Here is a 23,629-nt window from a genome sequence, read left to right as displayed (position 1 = left end):
TCCTGTTAGCCTGAACACTTGGGTTTGCAAAATGGTACCCATCACCATGCTGCCCAGTGCATGGCACAAAAACCTTCACAAAGAGGAACAGTCTTGCCCCTGGGCTGATGGCATCTTGTCTGGAATCAAACAGCAAAATTAACTGATCCAATAGGCAGCAGAGAAATAATTACTGCCTGGCTGCAAACTACCTCTAGGGCTGCTGGGGATGGGAAAGGAGAGCTCTGCTGCCCAAGAATTCAACAACGTTTGGGGAAGGTCATTGAAGAGAAGATGGGAGGAAAGAAGAGAACAAGTGGAATATTCATGTGTGTGTTTCCTTCTTCCATCACCTTCATTGCTTTCATCACAACTGGCAGTGAAATGCAGAACCAGATAAGAGTTTGCCATGCTGGTGACATGGGTGGTGGCACTGATGCATCTTCAGTGAGTTTGCTAACAACACCAAGCTGTGTGGTGCTGCTGACAGCTGGAGGGAAGGATCCATCCAGAGGGACCTTGATAGGCTGCAGAGCTGGGCCCAAGCCAACCTCATGAGGTTCTACGAGACCAAGTGCAAAGACCTGCTTGGGCCGGGATGGTCCCAAGCACCAATACAGGCTGGACAGGGACTGGTTTGAGAGCAGCCCTGAAGAAAAGGACTTGGGGGTGCTGGTGGATGAGAAGCTCAACAGGAGCCAGCAGTGTGCACTTGCAGCCCAGAAAGCCAAACAGAACCTGGGCTGCGGCAAGAGAAGTGTGGCCAGCAGGGCAAAGGCGAAGATTCTGCTCCTCTGCTGCACTCTGCTGAGACCCCACCTGGAGCACTGTGCCCAGTTCTGGAGCCCCTGGTACAGGAAAGATCTGGAGGTGCTGGAACATGTCCAGAGAAGGACCAAGAGGATAAGCAGAGGGCTGGAGCTGCTCTGCTGTGAGCACAGGCTGAGAGAGTTGGGGTTGTTCAGTCTGGAGAGGAGAAGGCTCTGAGGAGACCTTATTGTGGCCTTGCAGTATCTAAAGGTGGCTACAAGAAAGCTGGGGAGGGACTTTTCAGGGTGTTGGGTAGTGACAGGACTGGGAGGAATGGAGCAAAAGTAGAAGTGGGGAGATTTAGATTGGATGTTAGGAAGGAGTTCTTCACCATGAGGGTGGTGAGAGCCTGGCACAGGTTGCTCAGGGAGGTGGTGGAAGCCTCACCCCTGGGAGCTTTTAAGGCCAGGCTGGATGTGGCTCTGGGCAACCTGATTTAGTGTGAAGTGTCCCTGCCCATGACAGGAGGGGTTGGAACTGGATGATCCTTGAGGTGCCTTCCAGCCTGTGAAATAGGCATAATGAGAGGAGATGGTGCAGACAAGCAGCTCTGGGAGGACTGGTGTTAAAAGCTGGTTTAATTTGGATGAGGAAGAGAAGCTTTTGGAGAAACCCTGAAAGAACAAAACAGAGGGGATTGTGCATCCTTCATTACTGCAATCTTAGTAGGTCTTAGTAGGAAAAAGGAGAATTAAATGTCAGAAAACCTTCTCACTGCCACAAGGAGCTGCCTTAGATGGCAGAAGTAGCTGGACTGGAACTCACCTGAGCACCATTCTGACACTCTAGTTTAATGGTGCTTAGGGAGCTAGCATTAATTAGGGTCAATACATTCAGAGACTCTCTAGGGAATCAGAGATCTTTTCTATGGGTTCACATAAAGATGGAGAATAAATCTTAGGAATGGTGACTGAAGGAGCTGGGGATGCTTAGTGTGAAAAAGAGGAGGCTGAGGGGAGACCTCATGGCTGCCTACAGCTGCATGAAAGGACTGTGTGGAGAGGTTGGTGCTGGTCTCTTCTCACAGGTAATCAGTGATGGAACAAGAAGGAATGGCCTCAAGCTGCTGCTGCCTAGGGTTAGGCTGGACATTAGGAAGATCTCCCAGCAAGAGTGGTCAGGCATTGGAATGAGCTGCCCAGGGAGGTGCTGGAGTCGCCAACCCTGGACGTGTTTAAAGGTGGTTTGGATGTGGTGCTTGGGGATGTGGTTTGGGGTGCACCTTGCAGAGCAGGCTTCTGGGTTGGACTTGGTGATCCTGAGGGGCTTTTCCCATTTCATGTTTCTGTGATCTCTACAGAACTACAGTCTCAGAGTTCTGGGAAAGCTGACAGAAACTTTTGCTAGGCAAGAGGAATGATTTATCCTGGCTGGCAAGCCAAAAGAAACCAGAACCAGCTTGAGGTAGTTCTGATGGGGTTCTATTTCTTTTTTTCTTTGGAGGATTTTAACTAGCTTGTGGGGAAAAAAAGGATTTGGCTTCTAAGGAAAATGAAATCTAACAGTACCATGCTACAGCTGTTGATGCCAGAATATTGTAGTGCTTTCTTTTTAAAGTGATGTGATAGGAAAATGACAAGAAAAATTCAATGCTGGTCAGAAAAAAATCTGCATTTAGACTACTAGAAAAGCTCTTGGCACTGGAATGTGAGTGCCACACACTTATTTTACCACCAAACCAACTCAGAAGAAGGCCTGTGGTACTTTGTGCTCCTACTACTAGATATTATTGCTATAGCCAGGAAGTTGTAGCCAGAAAAGAAAAGAGGACTCCACTAGAAGCCTCAAAACACAGCACATTTTGGGTACATGAAAGCCTGCAGGCACAATTCCACTCCCAGTGCAGCCAGCTGCACCCCACAGCTCTATATCATAACTCAGGACTCCAGACAAAGATGCTGGAGGGAGTGGAATATCTTCCTTATGAGAAGAGCCTGAGGGAGCTGGGGCTTGGAGAGGAGAAGACTGAGAGGTGACCTCAGTCATGGTTATCAATATGTAGGGCTGAGTGCCAAGAGGCTGGAGCCAGGCTCTGCTAAGTGATGCCCAGGGACAGCACAAGGGGCAATGGTGGAACCTGAGGCATGGGAAAATGAGGAGGAAAAATGTTTTCCTGGTGAGGGTGACAGAACACTGGAAGAGGCTGCCCAGGGTGGGTTGTGGAGTCTCCCTCTCTGGAGGACCTATTTGGATGTGTTCCTGTGTGATCTGCTGTAGGTGATCCTGCTCTGGCAGGGGGGTTGGACTGGATGAGCTTTTGAGGTCCCTTCCAGCCCCTGACCTTCTGTGATTCAGTGACAGTTTCGTGCACCTAGGCCTATCTAACTTTGATTTTGCTGCCTTCACACCTAGCTCTTAAGAATTTATTCTTCTGGAGATTCTTTAGCTCTTGTTTCTTATGTTTTAACTAACATGTGTAGCTAAATTTATCAAGTAAGGCAAACTGATTTTGATGCTATGACTCTCCTGTGCATTAAATTACATCCTGACTATCCCATGCACCAGGAGTAACGTTGGAAGCCCAGCATGAGGAGTAGTTTTGTGGCAGTCACCATACTGGGGGATTTCCCTACAACTGGAAAGCCTTTAAAAGTGGGAATTAACATGCTTTCTTCTTAGAGTGCTAATATTGCTAGGCACCAGTAACAGCTCAAACAGGTAAGCTGAGGGAGGAGTCATCTGCACCACAGCTAAGATGAGGAGGGAGTCATCTGCATCACAGGTAAGCTGAGGAAGGAGTCATCTGCACCACAGCTAAACTGAGGAAGGAGTCATCTGCACCACAGCTAAACTGAGGAAGGAGTCATCTGCACCACAGCTAAGCTGAGGAGGGAGTCATCTGCACCACAGCTAAGCTGAGGAAGGAGTCATCTGCACTACAGCTAAAATGAGGAGGGAGTCATCTACACTACAGCTAAACTGAGGAAGGAGTCATCTGCACTACAGCTAAGCTGAGGAAGGAGTCATCTGCACCACAGCTAAGCTGAGGAAGGAGTCATCTGCACCACAGCTAAGCTGAGGAAGGAGACATCTGCACCACAGCTAAGCTGAGGAAGGAGACATCTGCACCACAGCTAAGCTGAGGAAGGAGTCATCTGCACCACAGCTAAGCTAAGGAAGGAGTCATCTGCACCACAGCTAAGCTGAGGAAGGAGTCATCTGCACCACAGCTAAGCTGAGGAAGGAGTCATCTGCACCACAGCTAAGCTGAGGAAGGAGTCATCTGCACCACAGCTAAGCTGAGGAAGGAGTCATCTGCACCACAGCTAAACTGAGGAAGGAGACATCTGCACCACAGCTAAGCTGAGGAAGGAGTCATCTGCACCACAGCTAAGCTAAGGAAGGAGTCATCTGCACCACAGCTAAGCTGAGGAAGGAGTCATCTGCACTACAGCTAAACTGAGGAAGGAGTCATCTGCACCACAGCTAAGCTGAGGAAGGAGTCATCTGCACCACAGCTAAGCTAAGGAAGGAGACATCTGCACCACAGCTAAGCTAAGGAAGGAGTCATCTGCACTACAGCTAAGCTGAGGAAGGAGTCATCTGCACTACAGCTAAACTGAGGAAGGAGTCATCTGCACCACAGCTAAGCTGAGGAAGGAGACATCTGCACCACAGCTAAGCTAAGGAAGGAGTCATCTGCACTACAGCTAAGCTGAGGAAGGAGTCATCTGCACCACAGCTAAGCTGAGGAAGGAGTCATCTGCACCACAGCTAAGCTGAGGAAGGAGACATCTGCACCACAGCTAAGCTAAGGAAGGAGTCATCTGCACCACAGGTAAGCTAAGGAAGGAGACATCTGCACCTGGCTCCCTTTTCTGCACAAACCCCATGCATTTCTCCCCTGTTTGCCCATCTCTCATCTCACAGCAGAAGTTGTGCAGTTACCAAAGTCACCTCTTTGACCAGGCCAATCTCATTCCGCGCTCTGGAAATGCGCTCACAACAGCAACATTTTTAAGCCAAAAGAGAGAAGGGGGAAAAAAAAAAAGCCACCCCACCCCAAGGCCCCAAAGCACACACAGCTAAAAGCAAAGTCACCCTGTTCAAACATGGTTGTGGTCAGAGAACCTTACCATACCTCTTCCTCACCGACGCGGGGTGACAAACGCGCCCTAGAAACGGACGACGAAGCAGCGGAGGTGATCGGATTCAAAATGGATCTAAGCCTGATTTGGGGAACGGCTCAGGACGGCTCTCCTGATGTCCACCACAGGCAAAAGACAGCGCTAGCACCTGCCACTGCTACAGCTCACAACCATGCCTCAACGTGGCTTCCTACCCAGGGCAGCCGGGGCCGCCGCGCGGTGCTCCGCTGCCTTACTCCAGCCGCAGAAACACCGCCGGGTAGTAAATGAAAGCAAACTGAATCCAGCCCTCCCCACCTCCCTCCCCACCCATTTTACCAGTTGTTTCCTCCCCCCCCCCCCCCCCCCCCCCCCCCCACAAAGAACAGGAGCCATATATACACACACAGGTACACACACACAGGGATAGCTCAGGACTACGGACAACTCGGGGAGATGGCAGCAGGAAAGGTGTAACAACACAAGATGCCAAAAGAAGCCACTTTGCTTCTCCAGCCCTTTGCTACATAGTTTGAAGGCCTCTGCTACCCAGCTGGCATCTGAGAAAGGGAGAAGGAGAGAGGGAGCGAGATGTTCTCTGCCTCTTCCAGAAGGCTCTGGTAAAGGGGCTTGCCAGGTCTGGCAATCGCTAAGGGCTCTCTTCAGCGGCAGCTGACGGCCAAAACCTGAGCAGCAAAGGGCACGGAAGCGGAGAGAACCAGACAGGCAGAGACAGAAAGACAGACAGACACAGCGACAGAGATGAGTGCCAGTCCCAACTGAGGCGCAGGCGAGATGGATGTCGTCCTTCCACCGATCCTTGCTCCCATGGCGGGGCTGGGGGTGTGTGCGCGGGACTGTGCCGCAGGGCCTGGCTGCTCCAGGCCTTGCGCAGGCAAAACGCCCTGGGGAGGGGGGTTCTGCCTGGCCTTAAGCCACTGGTTCTCTGTCTTCAGACACATTGATTGAGAGTGAAAATGAACTTGTGAGGTTTAGTGTGGCCGGAGACAAGGGAGAGGAAAGCGAGGGAGAAAAAGGAAGAAAGGCAGGGGGTGGGTTAAAAGGGAGAAATGCAGAAGGTGAGAGGGAGACTTGAGTAGAGGCTGTCAGATATTCCAAAGAATGGGAGCAGGAGCCCATGACAAATCATATGAAGCCTCTTGACACCGAAAGCAAGATGACTGCAAGGGAAGTCCCCATGCGCCTGCTCTAAGCCTGAGCTGCTTTACCCTAGAAAGAACAAAGGCTCAAGGAGAAATCACTGCGCAGGGCTCCAGGGATTCTTGGGAGACGAAGGCTTTCCTATCTCTCTGGCCCTACTGCCTCGTTACTCAGGAACCAACCAAGCTGCAACCTTCTACCTGCAACTGGGAAACTTCTTCAGAAGTGGAGGATCTAAAGCCCTTGGCTCTCCCGAATGCCAAACTGCCACCCAGCAGCCCTGGGCACAAGGGACCTGACCAACGCTTCCCAGGGGAAGCGACACAGCAAGACAGCTTTGGGGGTTCTCTGATGTTCTTCATGGGTCTGCTGCTTCCTGAAGCACCCAGGTCTGTGTCTCTCCAGATGGATCAGATCACACAGGACACTGTGATTCCCTTTTTTTTCTTCTCCTGTCACCTCTCCCATCAAAAATCCACCAGTTCCATCGCTCCTCAAACCAGACTCAGCACTCACTGCTAGGAAACCCTGAACTGCTACAACTAGAGGGGAACCTACACAGGTAACTACTCCTCAGAAGCCTACAGGTCACCAATTCCCTATCACTAACAGTTCTCATCTTGTACCTGTGCATGCCCCTCTGCTTATCTCATCTGCTGTATCATGTTGTGTGCCTGTCACAGGTACCTCCTCCTCCTCCTCTTCCTCTGTACCTCCTGCAGCCTTCACAGTCACACTCAGCCATGCAAACTTGGTCCCTGAGCGGAACAAGTGGGATGGGTACCAGTTCAGATGGTTTGCCTCAGTCATCCTCCTGCACTCCCAGACACAGTTGATGCATACAAAGGTACTCACACATGGTCTCAGAGGCCCTCAGCAACAGCCTCACAGGTAGGGGTAAATCCTCCCTCCCCAACATCCTTTCAAGACAGACAGAATCAAACACACACCATCCCTACCATCACTGGTGCTTTGGTGCCCTGAAGACACACATGCTAACACCTGAACATGCCTTTGTGACTCACACATCTGCATGCCCCTGCAGCTGGGTGAGCAGAGACTCATCCAGCTCGGTGGACACTGCTATGAGCATCACTTTGATGGTGAGAAATGAAGGCTTAGCCACAGCAAGTGCACACTAGCAGTGGAAAGGGTGAAGCAAGAAGGACTCTATGGACCCTGGGGCTGTTCAAGGCAGGATTGGACGTGGCACTTGGTGCCATGGTCTGGCCTTGAGCTCTGTGGTAAAGGGCTGGACTTGATGATCTTGAGGTCTCTTCCAACCCTGATGATACTGTGATACTGTGACCAGAGAGGTGTTAGCTTTTCTGTCTGAAGGAGGTAACATTAGCAGCTGTCCCAGTGACTCAGGGATCTGGCTGCTTCTCTGATGTCACTCTGGGGAGTGCAAGACAGAGCAGAAATCAAACTTCATTTCCCTCTGTGACACAGCACAACAAATAGCAACTTTCTTTGCCTGCAGGAGGGGACAGCAAGCTTCCAAGTCACCTCCACACCACCCAACTCCTGGTGTGGAAAGGAAGGAAATGCAAGCCTGTGCCTGGGGCTACTTTGGGAACTAAATATTCCAAATTTGCTGACTTTTGTTCAACTTCTGTAACATTTTCTTTCCTATTTCTATAATGGGTAGCAATAATTTTTACCACCTGAATGTTTTCTTCTAAGGAACTTGAAGACTTTTGTAACTATTTATGGCAATACTTTCTTAACTGATGGGGAGACCAAGGTACATGGATCTAGTCAAAGTCCAAGGAATACAACTCCCAGGCACCACATACTACATCATCTTTCATCTCATTGCCCAAAAAGTCATTCTTGGTCTTAGGACTTAAAGAGACTTGACACATGTGAGATGTAGGCTCTGCCTTGGAAATCCTTTTGGGTTTAATAGCAGATTAGATTAAAAAGTTCTCTTTCTCTTTAGTTCCTTAAGAAATGGCTTAAGTAGTCCAAAAGTAGAATAATTGAGTATTTCCAGAAAAGAAAATTGAGAGAAGCCTTCTTCAGTTTGTGGCTAGGAAGTTAGCTGTGTAACACTTACTGAGAAGCTTAAAACTGTAGCTTAAAACTGCAGTTGGCAGAACCTGTGCCACTCTCTGAAGTTCTCAAACCCACCAGCTTTTAACCTGCCCTCTGCACCTGCTCAGTTGTGTGAGATGCATCTCTATGAGTCTATGGAGTTGGTTGGTGGGATGTGGGAGATGGCCCCCAAGTTGCAGTAAGTGGGCCTAATATGATGCACTTAGACTTACCACTTGACATCTCTCTGTGCCATGGAGGTGTTTTAAGTGGAGGCTTCCTGAAAGATAAAGGCAACCTGGAGGTCTACCATGGAATTGATTGGACAGGGCTGGATGATAGATTAGAATCACAGAATCAGTCAGGGTTGGAAGGGACCACAAGGATTAGCCAGTTCCAACCCCCCTGCCATAGGCAGGGACAGCCTACCCTAGATCAGGCTGGCCACAGCCTCAGCCAGCCTGGCCTTAAACACCTCCAGCCATGGGGCCTCAACCACCTCCCTGGGCAACCCATTCCAGCCTCTCACCACTCTCTCTCATGCCTCCTGAGTCTGTGGCTTCTCACAATACTGGAATGCACAGCCATGCTCACAAAGATCTGCTGAGCTCAACATGCAACTGCACACTCCCCCATGGGCATGCAGGTGGCCATGCCTGCACACAGCAAACTCTCAGACAGAAACACCCACCCTTAAGCAGATCAAAACTGCACAGTGTGACAGTCACATCCACTCAGAAAAGCTGTTTGCAGACTCAGTTACATACACAAGGACCCCTGTGCCTCCACCACCATCCACTCACGCCACAAACAGGTATGAAATATGGATGCTTGCTACACACTCTCTTTCCTCCCATCACAGATTCAAGTCCTGCACTCTCCCATGGATTAGTAGCCCATACACAGGCTTCCAAATGCATTCAGGAACATATACTACAACCAAAGGAGTGCACACACAGCCCCACACATGCACACTCACATCTGTCTTAATGGAGGTTTTGGTCTGGAAAATTCCTTTTCAAGGAACAAAAGCAATTGTCAGAAGGGAAAGAAGAGGGCGTGAGGAGCCGCACAAAGAGATGCCAGCTCATACCTTCACACACACTGTGGAGCCTACCAGCCAGGTGTCCCACAGCAACTACAGCTATCACAGCTCAGCACTTGCTGGATATGCTTGCCCTGGATGCAAACACCTGGAGAACCTCACAGAGAGGTCAGGCTGACGTGGCTATGGCTCTGTGTCCAACACACCTGTGCCAGGTGTCTGCAGCTCCCTTACACTGACCGCAATGAAAGCTGTCCCTTAGCTCCAGGAGCAGCACCTTCCACAGCCCTACCACAAACAAGCTTCATCTTCTGAGGAGTTGGGCAGAAACATCTTACCTGCACCTGACCAGGCTAAACCTCTTCAATAAGTGGAGTTTTTGGGTATTTTAGAGTTCATTTTTTCCTCTCTTTTTTTTTTTTTCAGACTCCACGTCTCTTGGAACAAGACAAGACAGTGTACAGAAACACAAGGCAGGGTTTGCTCAAACCCACAAACAGCAAGAAAGCAACAAGTTCCTGAGGAGAAGGGGAGAAAGGCATCTGAGAAATCGCCTCACACTGCTTGGGAAGATGACAATTGTCCGTCCAAGACGGGCTGCTACTTCCAAAGCCCATTTGCTACAGATGTAATATAACAAGTGCTGCTAGCAGGAAGGGAATCCAACAGGACAAACCAACATACAAAACATTCTCTTATTCCATAAGGGTTATAAGTGCAAAGGGATTTCAGAACATTTCAGAACAAACTCCATCCAAGGCTGCTGCTCATTTATCAGTGCATCAAAGGATTGTGCAAGCTTTTAGTAACAAACATTAGAAACTAATAGCAAAAGATAGGCCTTGACAAAAACAAAACCAAAACAAAACAAAAAAAAAGGAGAAGGTTTAAACATGCCAGCTAAGAAAAAAGTCATGTGCAGAAATCTGTAGAAACTGTATAGAAGGAAAGGATTCTTTAGAGGAAATAGAGGGACCATCATCTTCAACGCCCCTGCTGCAAGAGTCAGGGCTGCTCCTGCTGCCTCCTTAGCTAAGACAGGTGCTGGCTGCTTGCACAGAGCCATTTGTCATAGACCTCTACAGCCAGAATCTGGATTGTGGGCTTTGGCTGACATCAACTTGAATTTAGGCAGGGAATGGAAAAGAAAGGGAGCCCTGTCAGTGGGATTTAAGCATGGCAGCATGATGGCCCTGGAGACTGAAGATCAGCGCACGGCGCAGTTAGCAGCAGTGCAACCTCCTCAGCAGCGCGCTGAGAGTGTGCCCAGGTGGCCAAGAGAGCCAGTGGCATCCTGGCCTGCATCAGGAATGGTGTGGTCAGCAGGAGCAGGGAGGTCATTCTGCCCCTCTACTCTGCACTGGTTAAACCACAGACTTGAGTGTTCAGTTCTGGGCCCCTCAGTTTAGGAAGGACATTGAGATGCTTGAGCGTGTCCAGAGAAGGGCGACGAGGCTGGGGAGAGGCCTTGAGCACAGCCCTACGAGGAGAGGCTGAGGGAGCTGGGATTGGTTAGCCTGGAGAAGAGGAGGCTCAGAGGTGACCTTATTGCTGTCTACAACTACCTGAGGGGAGGCTGTGGCCAGGAGGAGGTTGCTCTCTTCTCTCAGGTGGCCAGCACCAGAATAAGAGGACACAGCCTCAGGCTGCACCAGGGGAAATTTAGGCTGGAGGTGAGGAGAAAGTTCTTCACTGAGAGAGTCATTGGGCACTGGAATGGGCTGCCCGGGGAGGTGGTGGAGTCGCCGTCCCTGGGGCAGTTCAAGGCAGGACTGGACGTGGCACTTGGTGCCATGGTCTGGCCTTGAGCTCTGTGGTAAAGGGTTGGACTTGATGATCTGTGAGGTCTCTTCCAACCTGGATGATACTGTGATAAAAGGCTTCAATACTTTAAAATCAGCAACTTCATTTTGCTCATCATTCTAACTTCCCTCTACAAAGCCAGTCCAATCCTAACATCTCCCTAGTAAAAGGGCAAACCAAATAGCTTACAACATTCTGTTGTCAATAGTTTTTTTTGTCTGCCAGACATTTAAGAGATGCAGGACAGAAGTTAATTTTCCAGTTAGAAAAGAGTTTCTGTTCTTCCACAGGAGAAGGAAAACAGAGTAAGTGTAAAATAAAAGATCTGCATCTGGAGAGGAATAATAAACTGCACCAGTACAAGCTGGGAGGTGATCTGCTGGAGAGCAGCCCTGTGGAGAGGGACCTGGGGGTCCTGCTGGAGAACAAGTTCCCCATGGCACAGCAATGTGCCCTCGGGGCCAAGAAAGCCAATGGGATTCTGGGGTGTATTAGGAGGAGAGTGTCCAGCAGATCAAGGGAGCTTCTCCTCCCCCTCTACTCTGCCCTGGGGAGACCTCATCTTGACTACTGCCTTCAGTTTTGGGCTCCCCAGTTGAAGAGGGACAGGGATCTGCTGGAGAGGGTCCAGCAGAGGGCTATGAGGATGATTAGGGGACTGGAGGGCACTGCCTGATGAATAGAGGCTGAGGGACCTGGGGCTGCTTAGTCTGGAGAAGAGAAGACTGAGAGGGGATTTGATAAATGTTTCTAAGTATCTGAGGGCTGCCAGGAGGGGGGGGACAGGCTCTGCTCACTGCTCCCTGGGATAGGACAAGGAGCAATGGGTGTAAGTTGCAGCAAAAGAAGTTCCGCTTCAACACAAGGGGGAACTTCTTTACTGTAAGTGTCCCAGAGCACTGGCACAGGCTGCCCAGAGAGGTTGTGGAGTCTCCTTCTCTGGAGACTTTCAATGCCTGTCTGGATGTGTTCCTGTGTGATCTGTGTTAGATAGGATTGTCCTGCTCTGGCAGGGGGTTGGACTCGATGATCTCCTTGGGTCCCATCCAACCTCTCACATCCTGTGGTCCTGTGATCTCATTTATTCTGAATCAAAATTTTGCAACTTGGGTAAATGCCTCAGTTTCAGAACTAAAAAACACCAACCACAGACATTAAACTAGAACTGAGGTTTTGTTTGGGGGGCTCCAAGTAGGGCATTTTGATTTTTTTCAACATGTTGCCTACATTTCCCCTCTACCACACTGCTGAGTGAATGCCATGCTGTCACCCTTCTGCTTGCCTCCACAGCACAAACCAATTCCAAGCTAGAATATAGAATCATTGAATCAGTCAGTTGGAAAGGACCACAAGGATCATCTAGCTCCAACCCCCCTGCCATGGTCAGGGCCACCCTACCCTAGAGCAGGCTGCACAGAGCCTCAGCCAGCCTGGCCTTAAACACCTCCAGGGATGGGGCCTCAACCTCCTCCCTGGGCAACCCATTCCAGCCTCTCACCACTCTCATGCTCAACAACTTCCTCCTCACATCCAGTTTGAATCTCCCCACCTCCAGTTTTGCTCCATAATCCACTCAATAGCCACATAATTTTGCAAACTCCTGATTGATTTGCTCTTTGTTAACAATTTTACAGACATTATCATAGAATCATAGAATCATAGAATCAACCAGGTTGGAAGAGACCTCCAAGATCATCCAGTCCAACCTAGCACCCAGCCCTAACCAATCAACTAGACCATGGCACTAAGTGCCTCATCCAATCTTTTCTTGAAGACCCCCAGGGACAGTGCCTCCACCACCTCCCTGGGCAGCCCATTCCAATTATCTATCAACCTTTTCATTTTTCTGGCCTTGCTAAGGTGGATTTTGCAGGGCAACTTTTGCCTGTGCTCATAAACCCAGCAGGTCCTTCCTAGTCCTTCTCTTTGGAATCTGTGTGTTTCCTGACTGTTCTCTGCCTTATTTATTCTCTAATACTTTATCCATCCACCTCCAAAAAACCCCAACAAAACACCAGAGGAAAAAAAATTGCCTAATGTGATTTATTTCTTGAACATCAGCTGCTAATTTCAATCTCTATGGCTCATGCCATCCTTCACCTGTCTGTTGAGATGGGCACCACTGGGTCAATCAATGTCAATTCTGCTGATAGAACTGGTGAGCTGGTTGCAAACCCCAAAACAATGGATTGAGACTTTGGCCTTTTGTCTTTATTTGGGCTTTCAGCTTTGCTTTTATCTACATTCAGAACTGGTGAGGTGGTTGCCACCTCCAAAACAATGGGTTCAGACTTTGGCCTTTCTGTCTTTGGGCTTTCTGCTTTGCTTTTGTCTACATTTAGAATTGGTGAGTTGGTTGCAACCTCCAAAACAATGGGTTAAGACTTTAGCTCTTCTCTTTCTTTAGGCTTTCTGCTTTGCTTTTATCTACATTTAGAATTGGTGAGTTGGTTGCAAACCCAAAAACAATGGGATGAGACTTTGGCCTTTCTGTCTTTGGGCTTTCTGCTTTGCTTTTGTCTACATTTAGAATTGGTGAGTTGGTTGCAAACCCCAAAACAATGGATTGAGACTTTGGCCTTTTGTCTTTCTTTGGCCTTTCAGCTTTGCTTTTATCTACATTTAGAACTGGTGAGGTGGTTGCAACCTCCAAAACAATGGGTTCAGACTTTAGCCCTTCTCTTTCTTTAGGCTTTCTGCTTTGCTTTTGTCTACATTTAGAATTGGTGAGTTGGTTGCAACCTCCAAAACAATGGGTTCAGACTTTGGCCTTTCTGTCTTTGGGCTTTCTGCTTTGTTTTTGTCTACATTTAGCACTGGTCAGTTGGTTGCAACCTCTAACTTTGGCCTTTTGTCTGACTCTGGGCTTTCTGCTTTGCTTTTACCTACACTTCCCCCCCCAGCCCAAATCAGAAACTGAACACTCGGAGTAGGTTCCTCTAAGCAGAGGTGATTTGGTCATTATTTCTTTTGGAGGAAAACCAGGGTGAGGAGGCACAGGGAGGATTCCTGGTTTGGTTCCTGCAGTTCCACCTGGAAGGAATTGACTTTTAGATCTCTGTGGGGCGAAGAGTACTGAACTGCCATGGAAAGCAAAGTGTAACACTGGGTAGCCCAAAGTGCTGGCCTGGGACTATTCTAGCAGCTTCCCATGGCACAAATAAGCTTTTTTCTTTTCACTTACACTCCACATTTCCCATCACTTTTCCTGCTATACAGTTTAATTCATGCCAGGCGGGTTATGAAGGGAGGAAAATGATGCAACAGTCAAAAAAAACCAAAAAGAGGTCTTTTAAAGTCGTTCCAAACTTTAAACCAGAATAAAAAGAAAACAAACAAAGGAAAGATGGCAAAAAAAAGAGAGGAAAAAAAAAAGGCTCTGAAAACAAACTCAAAAGAAAAAGAAGAAGGGGGAGGGGAGGGGAAAAATAAAAAAAAAATAAGAAAAAAAGACAATAAAACCAGAAAAAGCCAAAAAAAGGACCCGGGGAAGACAAATGAATGTTAGAGCAGGCACGATCATGGACAGACGCCAGCTACTTACGTTCACCTCGGTGATTGCTATATCAACAATGCTACCCACAACAATCAAGGCGTCAAATGTATTCCATGCATCACAGAAATAGTGCTGCATGTGGCAGAGAAGCCAAGGAAAAAGAGAGAGAAAGGAAGAGAAAGAAGGAATGAGAGAGAGAGAGAGAGAGAGGGAGAGAGAGGGAGAAAGGAGAGAGGGAAAGGGAGAAAAGAGTGGGAGGGGGAAAAAAAAAGAAAGTAACATGAAATAAAAGAAAAGAAAAGCATGAAAGAGGGAGAGAAGAGGGGAAAAAATAAGAAAAGAAAGAGGTTACATGGGCATATTAAATAGTCTCTTACCACTCTACAGTATTGGTTGCTCAAACCTCTGTAACGTTTCACATGATGGAGGGTATCAACAAAAGCCTGGTTAGTCAGAAAGTTACACTCAAGCATGTCTACCTTTTGGAGGGAAAAAAAGCACACACACCCCAAACTCTGTGCGCTTTCACCAGTCACAGCCCTGGGGCAAGCTGTGACAAGTGAAAAAGAAGGAGGCATTTCCCCCTCCTCCTTTTTTTTTTCCCTGGGAGAAGGAGAAGGACGACGGCAAGTTCAATAAAAGCATGATTAGAGGGGGGGGAAAAAAACCAGAAACAAAAAAATAAAGGAAAGAGAGAGACAGAAAGAAAGAGAGAAAGAGAGAAGGAACAGCAGAGGAGGAGGAGATGGTGGTATCCTGGGGAGGGTAGAGTAATACTCACATTAGTTTCACTGAGAATGACGTCTATAATGCTGCCAATTACGATGAGGAAGTCAAAAACATTCCAAGGATCACTAAAGTAACCCTACATAAGGAAGGGGCAGGCAGGATGGGGATTAAAAAGGAATGTTAGACAGACAAAAACAGTTCAAAGTCACCATTAGAATTACTGCCCTGATACCTCAGAGGGTATTCCTCTTAAGTCTACTTGTTGTGTCTTAAGCTGCAGCCCAGTTCTGGGATCTCTGACAGGTGTGAGCAGTCTCTGTGCACCTAATGGGATCCCAGGGCAGCCACCTTGCCCCTCTGGCTCTGGGCTGAGGGAAGGGAAACCACATAGGTCACTTTGAGCATGGCTGCTCACAGAAGTAAGGCGTGCAGGACCAGCTCCTCCAGACATCTCTGATGTTCCTCTCCCCATTTGGCTTAGATGTGGCTGTTGGAAGAGTACAGGAATGGTAGCATGTGATTCTCTGCACTCCTGCTGGTGAGAACATCAATCCACCAGCCCATGCCCCAGACGTGACACTCTGCTGGCACTGGCAACAGCCAGCTGCTGTCTCACCACGGGGCAGAGGGCAGAGGCAGGCTGGGGGATGTGCGGTTTAAACCTCACTGGCTCTCACCTTCATCTCTGCCCTGCCACAAGGAGCATCTTGACAGCACTTAGCCTAAGAGTGTCCATTACTAGAGCTTTAGCTCCTGCCTTAGACCTGCATCTCTGTCTGCCTGAAAGCACATCTGTGCCACGAACCGACGGGGCGGACGCGGCACCTGCCGACACGTCCCGCCAGGAAGGGGCAAGGACGAGAGCAAAGACAGCTTTAGTGAGACCTATTGCTCACTCCTGCCAAAGAGTGCCAAAGAGCTTTAGCTGCCCAGGACAAGCTGTGGCAGATCTGCTAGCAGATGCTAAACTCACACCTTGACTTTGCTGTGCAGAATCACTTGAGGAGAGACCTCCGACATCCCACTCTCCTAAGCAGAGCTCAGGAGCAGCTAATCAGCACCGTTTACTGTCCCCATCCTGCACAATGTTAGGCTGGATAGGCCACAAGGATACAGGGCCCTCTTGGGAAAGGTTTTGTTCAGCTCAGAAGAGGAGCTTTTGTATCTAAACTTCTTGCAGAAATCAATGGCACGAGCAAAGAAAACCTTTTCTCGGCTCGCTGCACACCTGTGCCAACCTCTTCCCCACGTTCTGCAGTCTTAAAAGGGGCTGAAGAGACAAAATTCTCCATGCTCCTTTGCTGTGTTTGGCTTTGTGAGCATGGGCTAACATGACCTCCCTGTTTCCCAGCTGCAGCGTGTCTCCAGTGAGACTGCAACTGCTATTCTTAGCCAGAGAGTCAGGTCATGGGTAAAGTGTGAGCCTGTGTTCCCAGGCAGAAAGCAAGAAAAGGAGAAAAGGAAGGGGGAAAAAAAACCCTCAAAGAATCCCAGCACTGGCACTGGGATTTCAGGTTCCCAAGCCAGGTTTGGAAGCCTGAAGTTACTGTGGGCTCAGCCATCGCATAGAGCTGGTGCTGGCAAAAAGGAGCTTTCTAAATGCTGAAACACTGCCTCCAGGATGCCTTGAGACTCACAGCCATAAACTGCATTATGCTTGGGGCAAGGGAATGAAAAAACTAAGATGAGAAGCAGAGAAAGCCACTGCCCAGCTCATTCCACATCAGTGAAGGGAGCTGGTAGAGTGGGTTTTGAAATCTCCTTGAAACAGGAGAAAAAAAAGCCCAAAGCCTACACCTTATTCTGCAGCCTCTACTAGGGGTTACTCCTAGCAGCTCGACACTGGGAGTAGTAATCATCCCATTACTAGACAATTAGCTACAACAGGAAGGAAGGAAACAGGAGCAAAAGCAAATCCAGAGAATATTATTATTGTTATCCAGCATCCAGCCTAGAAAATACACAACAAATATTAGAAGGAACTCAGCGGTGATGTCCAGCACCATTAGCAACCAGATGGACCTGGAATAAAACTGTAATTAGGCTTCACCGAGAGGAAGGAGAGGGAGAGAACAGCAGATTAAATTGGAGAGGCAAATGCATTCTGAATAAATAAAGGACAGATACAGACCAGACAAAGTTGCAAAGAAAGTGCCTTTGCAGCCTGGTGTGACCTTGGCAGGCAGCACACTTGCAGGACCAAGAAAGAACCGAGCAGAAGACAACAGACCCAATCCTCCTGCCCCTGTTGCTGGGCACAGTCCTGCTGCTGAAGGCAATGGCACTGCTCACAGGCCAGATGAACGCATGCATTTACAGCATGGCTGTCTTCCCTTTCCTTCTCCAACTGCAGAGTTTAGGAAATATTGAGGGTTATAGCAGGAACCCAAACAGCTCCAGAAAAAGCCCAGAGTTTGCTTTTGGGCAGCTGCAAGGGTGAAGATCCAAAATCTGCTGTTCAGGTGTGGCCTGTGCAAATGACGTAGTCATTTTCAACCAGTGGTCACTGTTTTTGCTACGTTTGGCAGCCTACTGCAAAGAATGGTTCTGCTGTAACCAAATTCCAGCTGTCTTTTCACTGAACAGCTTCTTACAGAGAGCTCAACAGCCATGCCTGCTGACAAAACAGCATTTGCTGTCACTGGTGCAAACCTCGGGTGACAAGCAGCATCAGATCTGCCCTCAGATGATCGCTGAAGCCAGTGAATTAAATCTCTCTCCCAGGCGCAGCAAGAGAGCCTCGCTGGCAGCAACAGCACTGCACTGCCACAGTTGGCACATCTCAGGGGAGATCTAGGCCTAGAAAGAAAAGGTCCCTTTCTCATTGCCTTCACAAAGGGTTGCTTTGGACCTTTGTGACAGCACAGCGTATCTGAGGTCGCTCTGCCAACGTTGGAGGTGTTGCTCCAGATTCACACCGCAATCTCTTTCACCCAGGATGCTCTGCTGAGTCTCATCAGCCAGCTCGAAGGTAATGGGATCACAGAAAGAGCATCACCATGGCCTGCTATTGCATGGCTGTAAGGTGGGCTCAGAGAGCTCTTCTCTTCCTCCTGTACTTCTTAGATGAGTGGCAGCCAGGAACCAGGGCTATGAATGCAGTTTTACTCAACCCCGCACCAAGTATGCCAATGTTGGATTAAGGAAACACCTCAGTTTGAAAACTTTCCTTTCCTCCTCACCTGTTCCCTCTGTGTTTCAAACAGAAGGGTGAAAAACAGGAAGGTATTATTCACAGTAAGAGAGCTCAGAGAAAACAGAACATAGAAGCTTCATTTGTGTGCAAGGTGATGGGATCCCTCCTTAAAAAGCCACCCTCTGCAGAGAGATTTACCTACAAATGGCAATGTGGTTAATTAGCTTTGGAGCAGACCTCCTGATCTCATCAGGGACTAGGAGCACATATCCAGAGCCAACTACGCCCTCCTGGGACTTGTCACTTGCGACCTCCGAGTACCTCTTCAAGCCACATTCCTCCCTGGAATGCAGCAGGGTGGCTAACGAAAGACAAGCTGATTGAAGGAAGAGCTTTCACTCTAACAAAGAGGTTGCATTTCCAAACTCTTTTTCCCACCAGAAAGTTCTGTGTGCTTTTCCCCAGGGGACGGAGGTCTGACTGGAAACGAATTGATGGCGCTGTTTGTTTTTGCAGGGCAGGAATTCAGAGTGCAATACCATATTTTACCCTTAAAGGGAGATGCTTGACCCTGATTTAGCTGTACAACTGCGTGCCAGAGAATGGCAGCCTCAGGGGGGCTTACTGGGGAACAGCAATCACCCTCACTTGTGGCATGTCTTGGGAGATCCATGAAGCTTTTGTGGAGAAAGGAGGACAGAAAGAGACTAGGAGGATTGGACTGAATAGTCAGGAAACATGAAACAGCCCCACCAGTACAGTGCAGTTTTCCCCCCAATTTTTTTGGATATTTGCCCAAAGATGGCAAAGGACAATGTACCATCAGGTGACCAATTAGTTCATGAAAGGCTGAGCATAAATCTGCAGTGGCTGACTGGAATGGAATCTCGTTTGTGCAGAGGGGAGCAGACACTGGAGCGGTTTGGAATGAGTAAGCCAATCGTTTGTAGGTTTCCTAGTTGCTGAGATTAGAAACATAGAATCATAGAATCAACCAGGTTGGAAGAGACCTCCAAGATCATCCAGGCCAACCTAGCACCCAGCCCTGGCCAATCAACCAGACCATGGCACTAAGTGCCTCAGCCAGGCTTGGCTTGAACATCTCCAGGGATGGTGACTCCACCACCTCCCTGGGCAGCCCATTCCAATGCCAATCACTCTCTCTGGGAAGAACTTCCTCCTCACATCCAGCCTAGACCTCCCCTGGCACAACTTGAGACTGTGTCCCCTTGTTCTGTGACTGGTTGTCTGGGAGAAGAGCCCAACCCCCACCTGGCTACAGCCTCCCTTCAGGTAGTTGCAGACAGCAATAAGGTCTGCCCTGAGCCTCCTCTTCTGCAGGCTGCACACCCCCAGCTCCCTCAGCCTCTCCTCACAGGGCTGTGCTCCAGGCCCCTCACCAGCTTCGTTGCCCTTCTTTGGACACCTTCCAGCACCTCAACATCTCTCTTGAATTGAGGAGCCCAGAACTGGACACAGCACTCAAGGTGTGGCCTGACCAGTGCTGAGTACAGGGGAAGAATAACCTCCCTGCTCCTGCTGGCCACACTGTTCCTGATGCAGGCCAGGATGCCATTGGCTCTCTTGGCCACCTGGGCACACTGCTGCCTCATCTTCAGCCTACTATCTACCAGTACCCCCAGGTCCCTTTCTTTGTGGCTGCTCTCCAGACAAGGAATCTAGCAAGGAAGCTAAGGTTTGTTTAAGGTGCTCCTGGAGCCACTGAAATCTCTGCAGACAGCTTCTTCTACCTTTTGTGAACACAAGACCTTCCCTGCACCCTCATTAACAGCAGGAGAAAACTGCCCACTGGACTCTCTCTGAAGGTCTGAGCTCAGCATCACCTAAGCCCCAGAACAAGAACGTTTGGTGACCAGAGAATTATACATCTACACTGAGGCAGAGGAATCCTCAGAGGAAGGGTGATGTTGAGTCATGGTAGCAGCTGGGTTTTGAGCATCCAGCCCTGTGGGAGCTGTAGGGCCACTTGTATGCTAATTGTCGTGCAGTTATTTTTTGGCTTAATCCCAAGTTTTAATTTCCATCTCCTAAGAGGTGGCTGACAAAATGCACCAAACCTTACCAAGAGAAAAGCCTCTAGAAGATGGAGAGCACAGCAAAGGGTCAAGGCTATTCACTAAGTGGCAGCTGAATGTAGCCCAAATGGTCCCCAGTTGGAGAAGATGCTGCAATGCCATAGGGAGAAAGGGAAGAGATGCACACATCTATGTAAGAATACAGAAATGAAGCATTAAGGAGAAATTAAGACACAGAGGTAAGTACACAGCCTAAAAGAAGAGCAAGCTACAGCAAAACTTTACTACCACTTCTCTGAAATAAACCTTCAGGTTAAAATGACAAAAAGCAGCCTGAATCAGCTAGAAAGAGTATATGGTGGACACCAAGTTTTGCATGGGACAGCAATGTGCCCTTATGCCCAAGAAGCCCAAAGGGACCTGAGAGGCATTAAGAAAACTATGTCCAGCAGATCGAGGTTCTCCTACCCTCTAATCCTGCACTCCCCAGTTCCAGAGGGACAGGGATCTAATGGAGAGAATCCAACAGAGGGTGACAAGGATGCTGAAGGGACTGCAGCACTGCCTGATGAGGAGAGGCTGAGAGCCCTGGGGCTGTTCAGTCTGGAGAGGAGAAGGCTGAGAGGGGATCTGAGCAATGTCTGTCAATAGCTGAGGGCTGGGGGCCAGGAAGGAAGGGACAGGGACAGCCTCTGCTCACTTGGCATAGGACAAGGGGCCAAGGATGGAGACTGCAGCACAGGAATGTTCCACCTCAGCACTGAGGAAGAACTTCTTGATTGGAAGGGTCCCAGAGCCCTGGCACAGGCTGCCCAGGGAGGTTGTGGAGCCTCCTTCTGTGGAGCCTTTCCAGCCCTGTCTGGATGTGTTCCTGTGCCACCTGCGCTAGAGTCTCTGGTCCTGCTCTGGCAGGGAGGTTGGACTTGAAGAGCTCCAGAGGTCCTTTCCCAGCCCTGTGATCTTGTGACACAGGAAGCAGAGAACCATAGAATCATAGAATCAACCAGGTTGGAAGAGACCTCCAAGATCATCCAGGCCAACCTATCATCCTGCCCTACCCAATCAACCAGACCATGGCACCAAGTGCCTCATCCAGGCTTTTCTTGAAGACCCCCAGGGACAGTGCCTCCACCACCTCCCTGGGCAGCCCATTCCAATGCCAATCACTCTCTCTGTGAAGAACTTCTTCCTAATATCCAGCCTAGACCTACCCTGGCACAACTTGAGACTGTGTCCCCTTGTTCTATTGCTGGTTGCCTGGGAGAAGAGGCCACCCCCCACCTGGCTACAATGCCCCTTCAGGTAGTTGTAGACAGTAATAAGATCACCCCTGAGCCTCCTCTTCTCCAGGCTAATGCAGTGGGATTTGTTTGCTGATTGCAAAGGGCACCGAAGATGCCTCTGCTGGGGACTTGCAGAACAAGAGGAGCTGCTAGTTTGGTTGCTCCACAGGTGAATTCACTGCTGAAAGTGCTGCAGGCTGTGCTGAGCTGCCAGAGGCACTTCTCAGGCTTCATTAAAAGAGGCTTTCCCTGCAAAAGTATTTTTGCAAGAGAGGTAGAAATCACCATGGAACCAAACAACATTTCCACAGTGCTGTGACTCCTGGCATCTCTTCTCACAGCAGCTTTAAGGGAACAGATCCTGAACAACCTTACAAAGCTACACCAGCTCCTGCCCCCCAGATGGGGATTTGTGTCAGATGCAAATCCTGTTATGCTCTGATACCATTTAGCCACAGTGGCAATCAAGGAAATTAGCACAACCTAATAGAGAAGGAATAAAGTGGAGGATGCAGCTGCTTGGAGCTCCTGGCAGGCTGCAGGAAAACAGCAGCTCTTTGCATACTGCCTGTCAGCTCTCAGCCACTGATGGATTCTTTCTGAGCCACAGACTCCCTGCAGCTCACCTGCCACTTGCTGCAATGAGTCACCGCTGCAGGGAATCGCACAGGACTTGCCTGTACTCCATCAAATCTTTGGGCAGACAGGGGGTGAGAAGAGGAGCTTTTGGCTCCCCAGACTGTTTCAGAGGTCTGAAGAAGGCTCCTGCCTCTCTCTGCTTAGTCCATAAAAAAAAAACCAAGAGCAACTTGCAGGCTGAGAGAGGTGCTTAGCAACTTGGATGATTTGCTCGTGTGCTGTTTCATGCTCGCTCTCACCAGCAGCTGAAGCAGGTGTCCCTGGGGGTCTGAGGGCCTCCTGGACACTTTGCTTGAAAGAAACAATTTTGTTAGAGTAGTTGAATGGCTCTGGGCTCTAGAAAAGACCCTAAATATCTCTTTCTAGGTCACTGGTATAAACCTGGGGTACTTTGTTACTGATCCCAGCTGCCTCTGCTGGGATTGTTTAGCCTGGAGACGAGGAGGCTCAGAGGTGACCTTATTGCTGTCTACAACTACCTGAGGGGAGGTTGTGGCCAGGAGGAGGTTGCTCTCTTCTCTCAGGTGGCCAGCACCAGAACGAGAGGACACAGCCTCAGGCTGTGCCAGGGGAAATTTAGGCTGGAGGTGAGGAGAAAGTTCTTCCCTGAGAGAGTCATTGGACACTGGAATGGGCTGCCCGGGGAGGTGGTGGAGTCGCCGTCCCTGGGGCTGTTCAAGGCAGGATTGGACGTGGCACTTGGTGCCATGGTCTGGCCTTGAGCTGTGTGGTAAAGGGTTGGACTTGATGATCTGTGAGGTCTCTTCCAACCCTGATGATGCTGTGATACTGTGATTAAAGTGGCCGCCCTCTGGTTTTTGATTGAGAGCCTGCAAGTTCTAAAGTCTCCCCTGTGCTCCAAGTGGACAAACATATTGATCACAGATAAAAGAAACCCCACTGCCTGAACCAAGGTCCTCAAGCCACCATTTGGATAACCTTGAGCATTTGTGGAGGCTGGGACTATGTAATCTCTTGTGGCACAGCAGATCCTCTTTTAGGCTCTCCATACACACTGTCGACATCGTAGGGAATATGCCTAGAAAAGTAGTCTTGATGACAACTGCTCTGTAAACTGAGAATTCCCATTTCCAGCTCTTTGCAACCCACTTCATTCCACCAGAAGTGGATGGTCTCAGGAGGGCCTCCATGCCCACCAGCATGGTGGCACAGTTATCTGGCACCTCTGTATTCCATTTACTGTAGAGTGTCGCTCAGTGCATGAGCACTCAGCCATGTGGAAGGCTTCAAGTGCAATGCCATGGTCCCAGACCCTCCAAAGACTGGGAAATGAAGCATGGCAAAGACAATATGGATGGACTTATTAGAGGTGGCAAAGATTATATATCAAAGCAAAATGCTGACAAGGCCTGAGGAAATGATAACAATAAACCCTGCTGGAAGT

The 23,629-nt window shown here is 49.2% G+C and overlaps 1 protein-coding gene across 1 annotated transcript in view; it reads right to left on the bottom strand.

Annotated features, from left to right (window-relative positions):
• Positions 1-23,629, bottom strand: part of CACNA1C (calcium voltage-gated channel subunit alpha1 C) — a 600,430-nt gene that overhangs the window by 51,845 nt on the left and 524,956 nt on the right. Inside the window, exons 30-31 of the mRNA XM_064155731.1 lie at positions 15,183-15,266; positions 14,450-14,533 (exon numbers count right to left, since the gene is read on the bottom strand). Of these exons, the coding sequence (XP_064011801.1) occupies positions 14,450-14,533; positions 15,183-15,266 (168 nt within the window). The remainder of the gene's footprint in view (positions 1-14,449; positions 14,534-15,182; positions 15,267-23,629) is intronic.

The sequence above is a fragment of the Pogoniulus pusillus genome, chromosome 15, assembly GCF_015220805.1.
Source record: "Pogoniulus pusillus isolate bPogPus1 chromosome 15, bPogPus1.pri, whole genome shotgun sequence".
In the NCBI taxonomy this organism is placed as follows: Eukaryota; Metazoa; Chordata; class Aves; order Piciformes; family Lybiidae; genus Pogoniulus; species Pogoniulus pusillus.
This window is presented reverse-complemented; position numbering and strand designations above follow the sequence as displayed.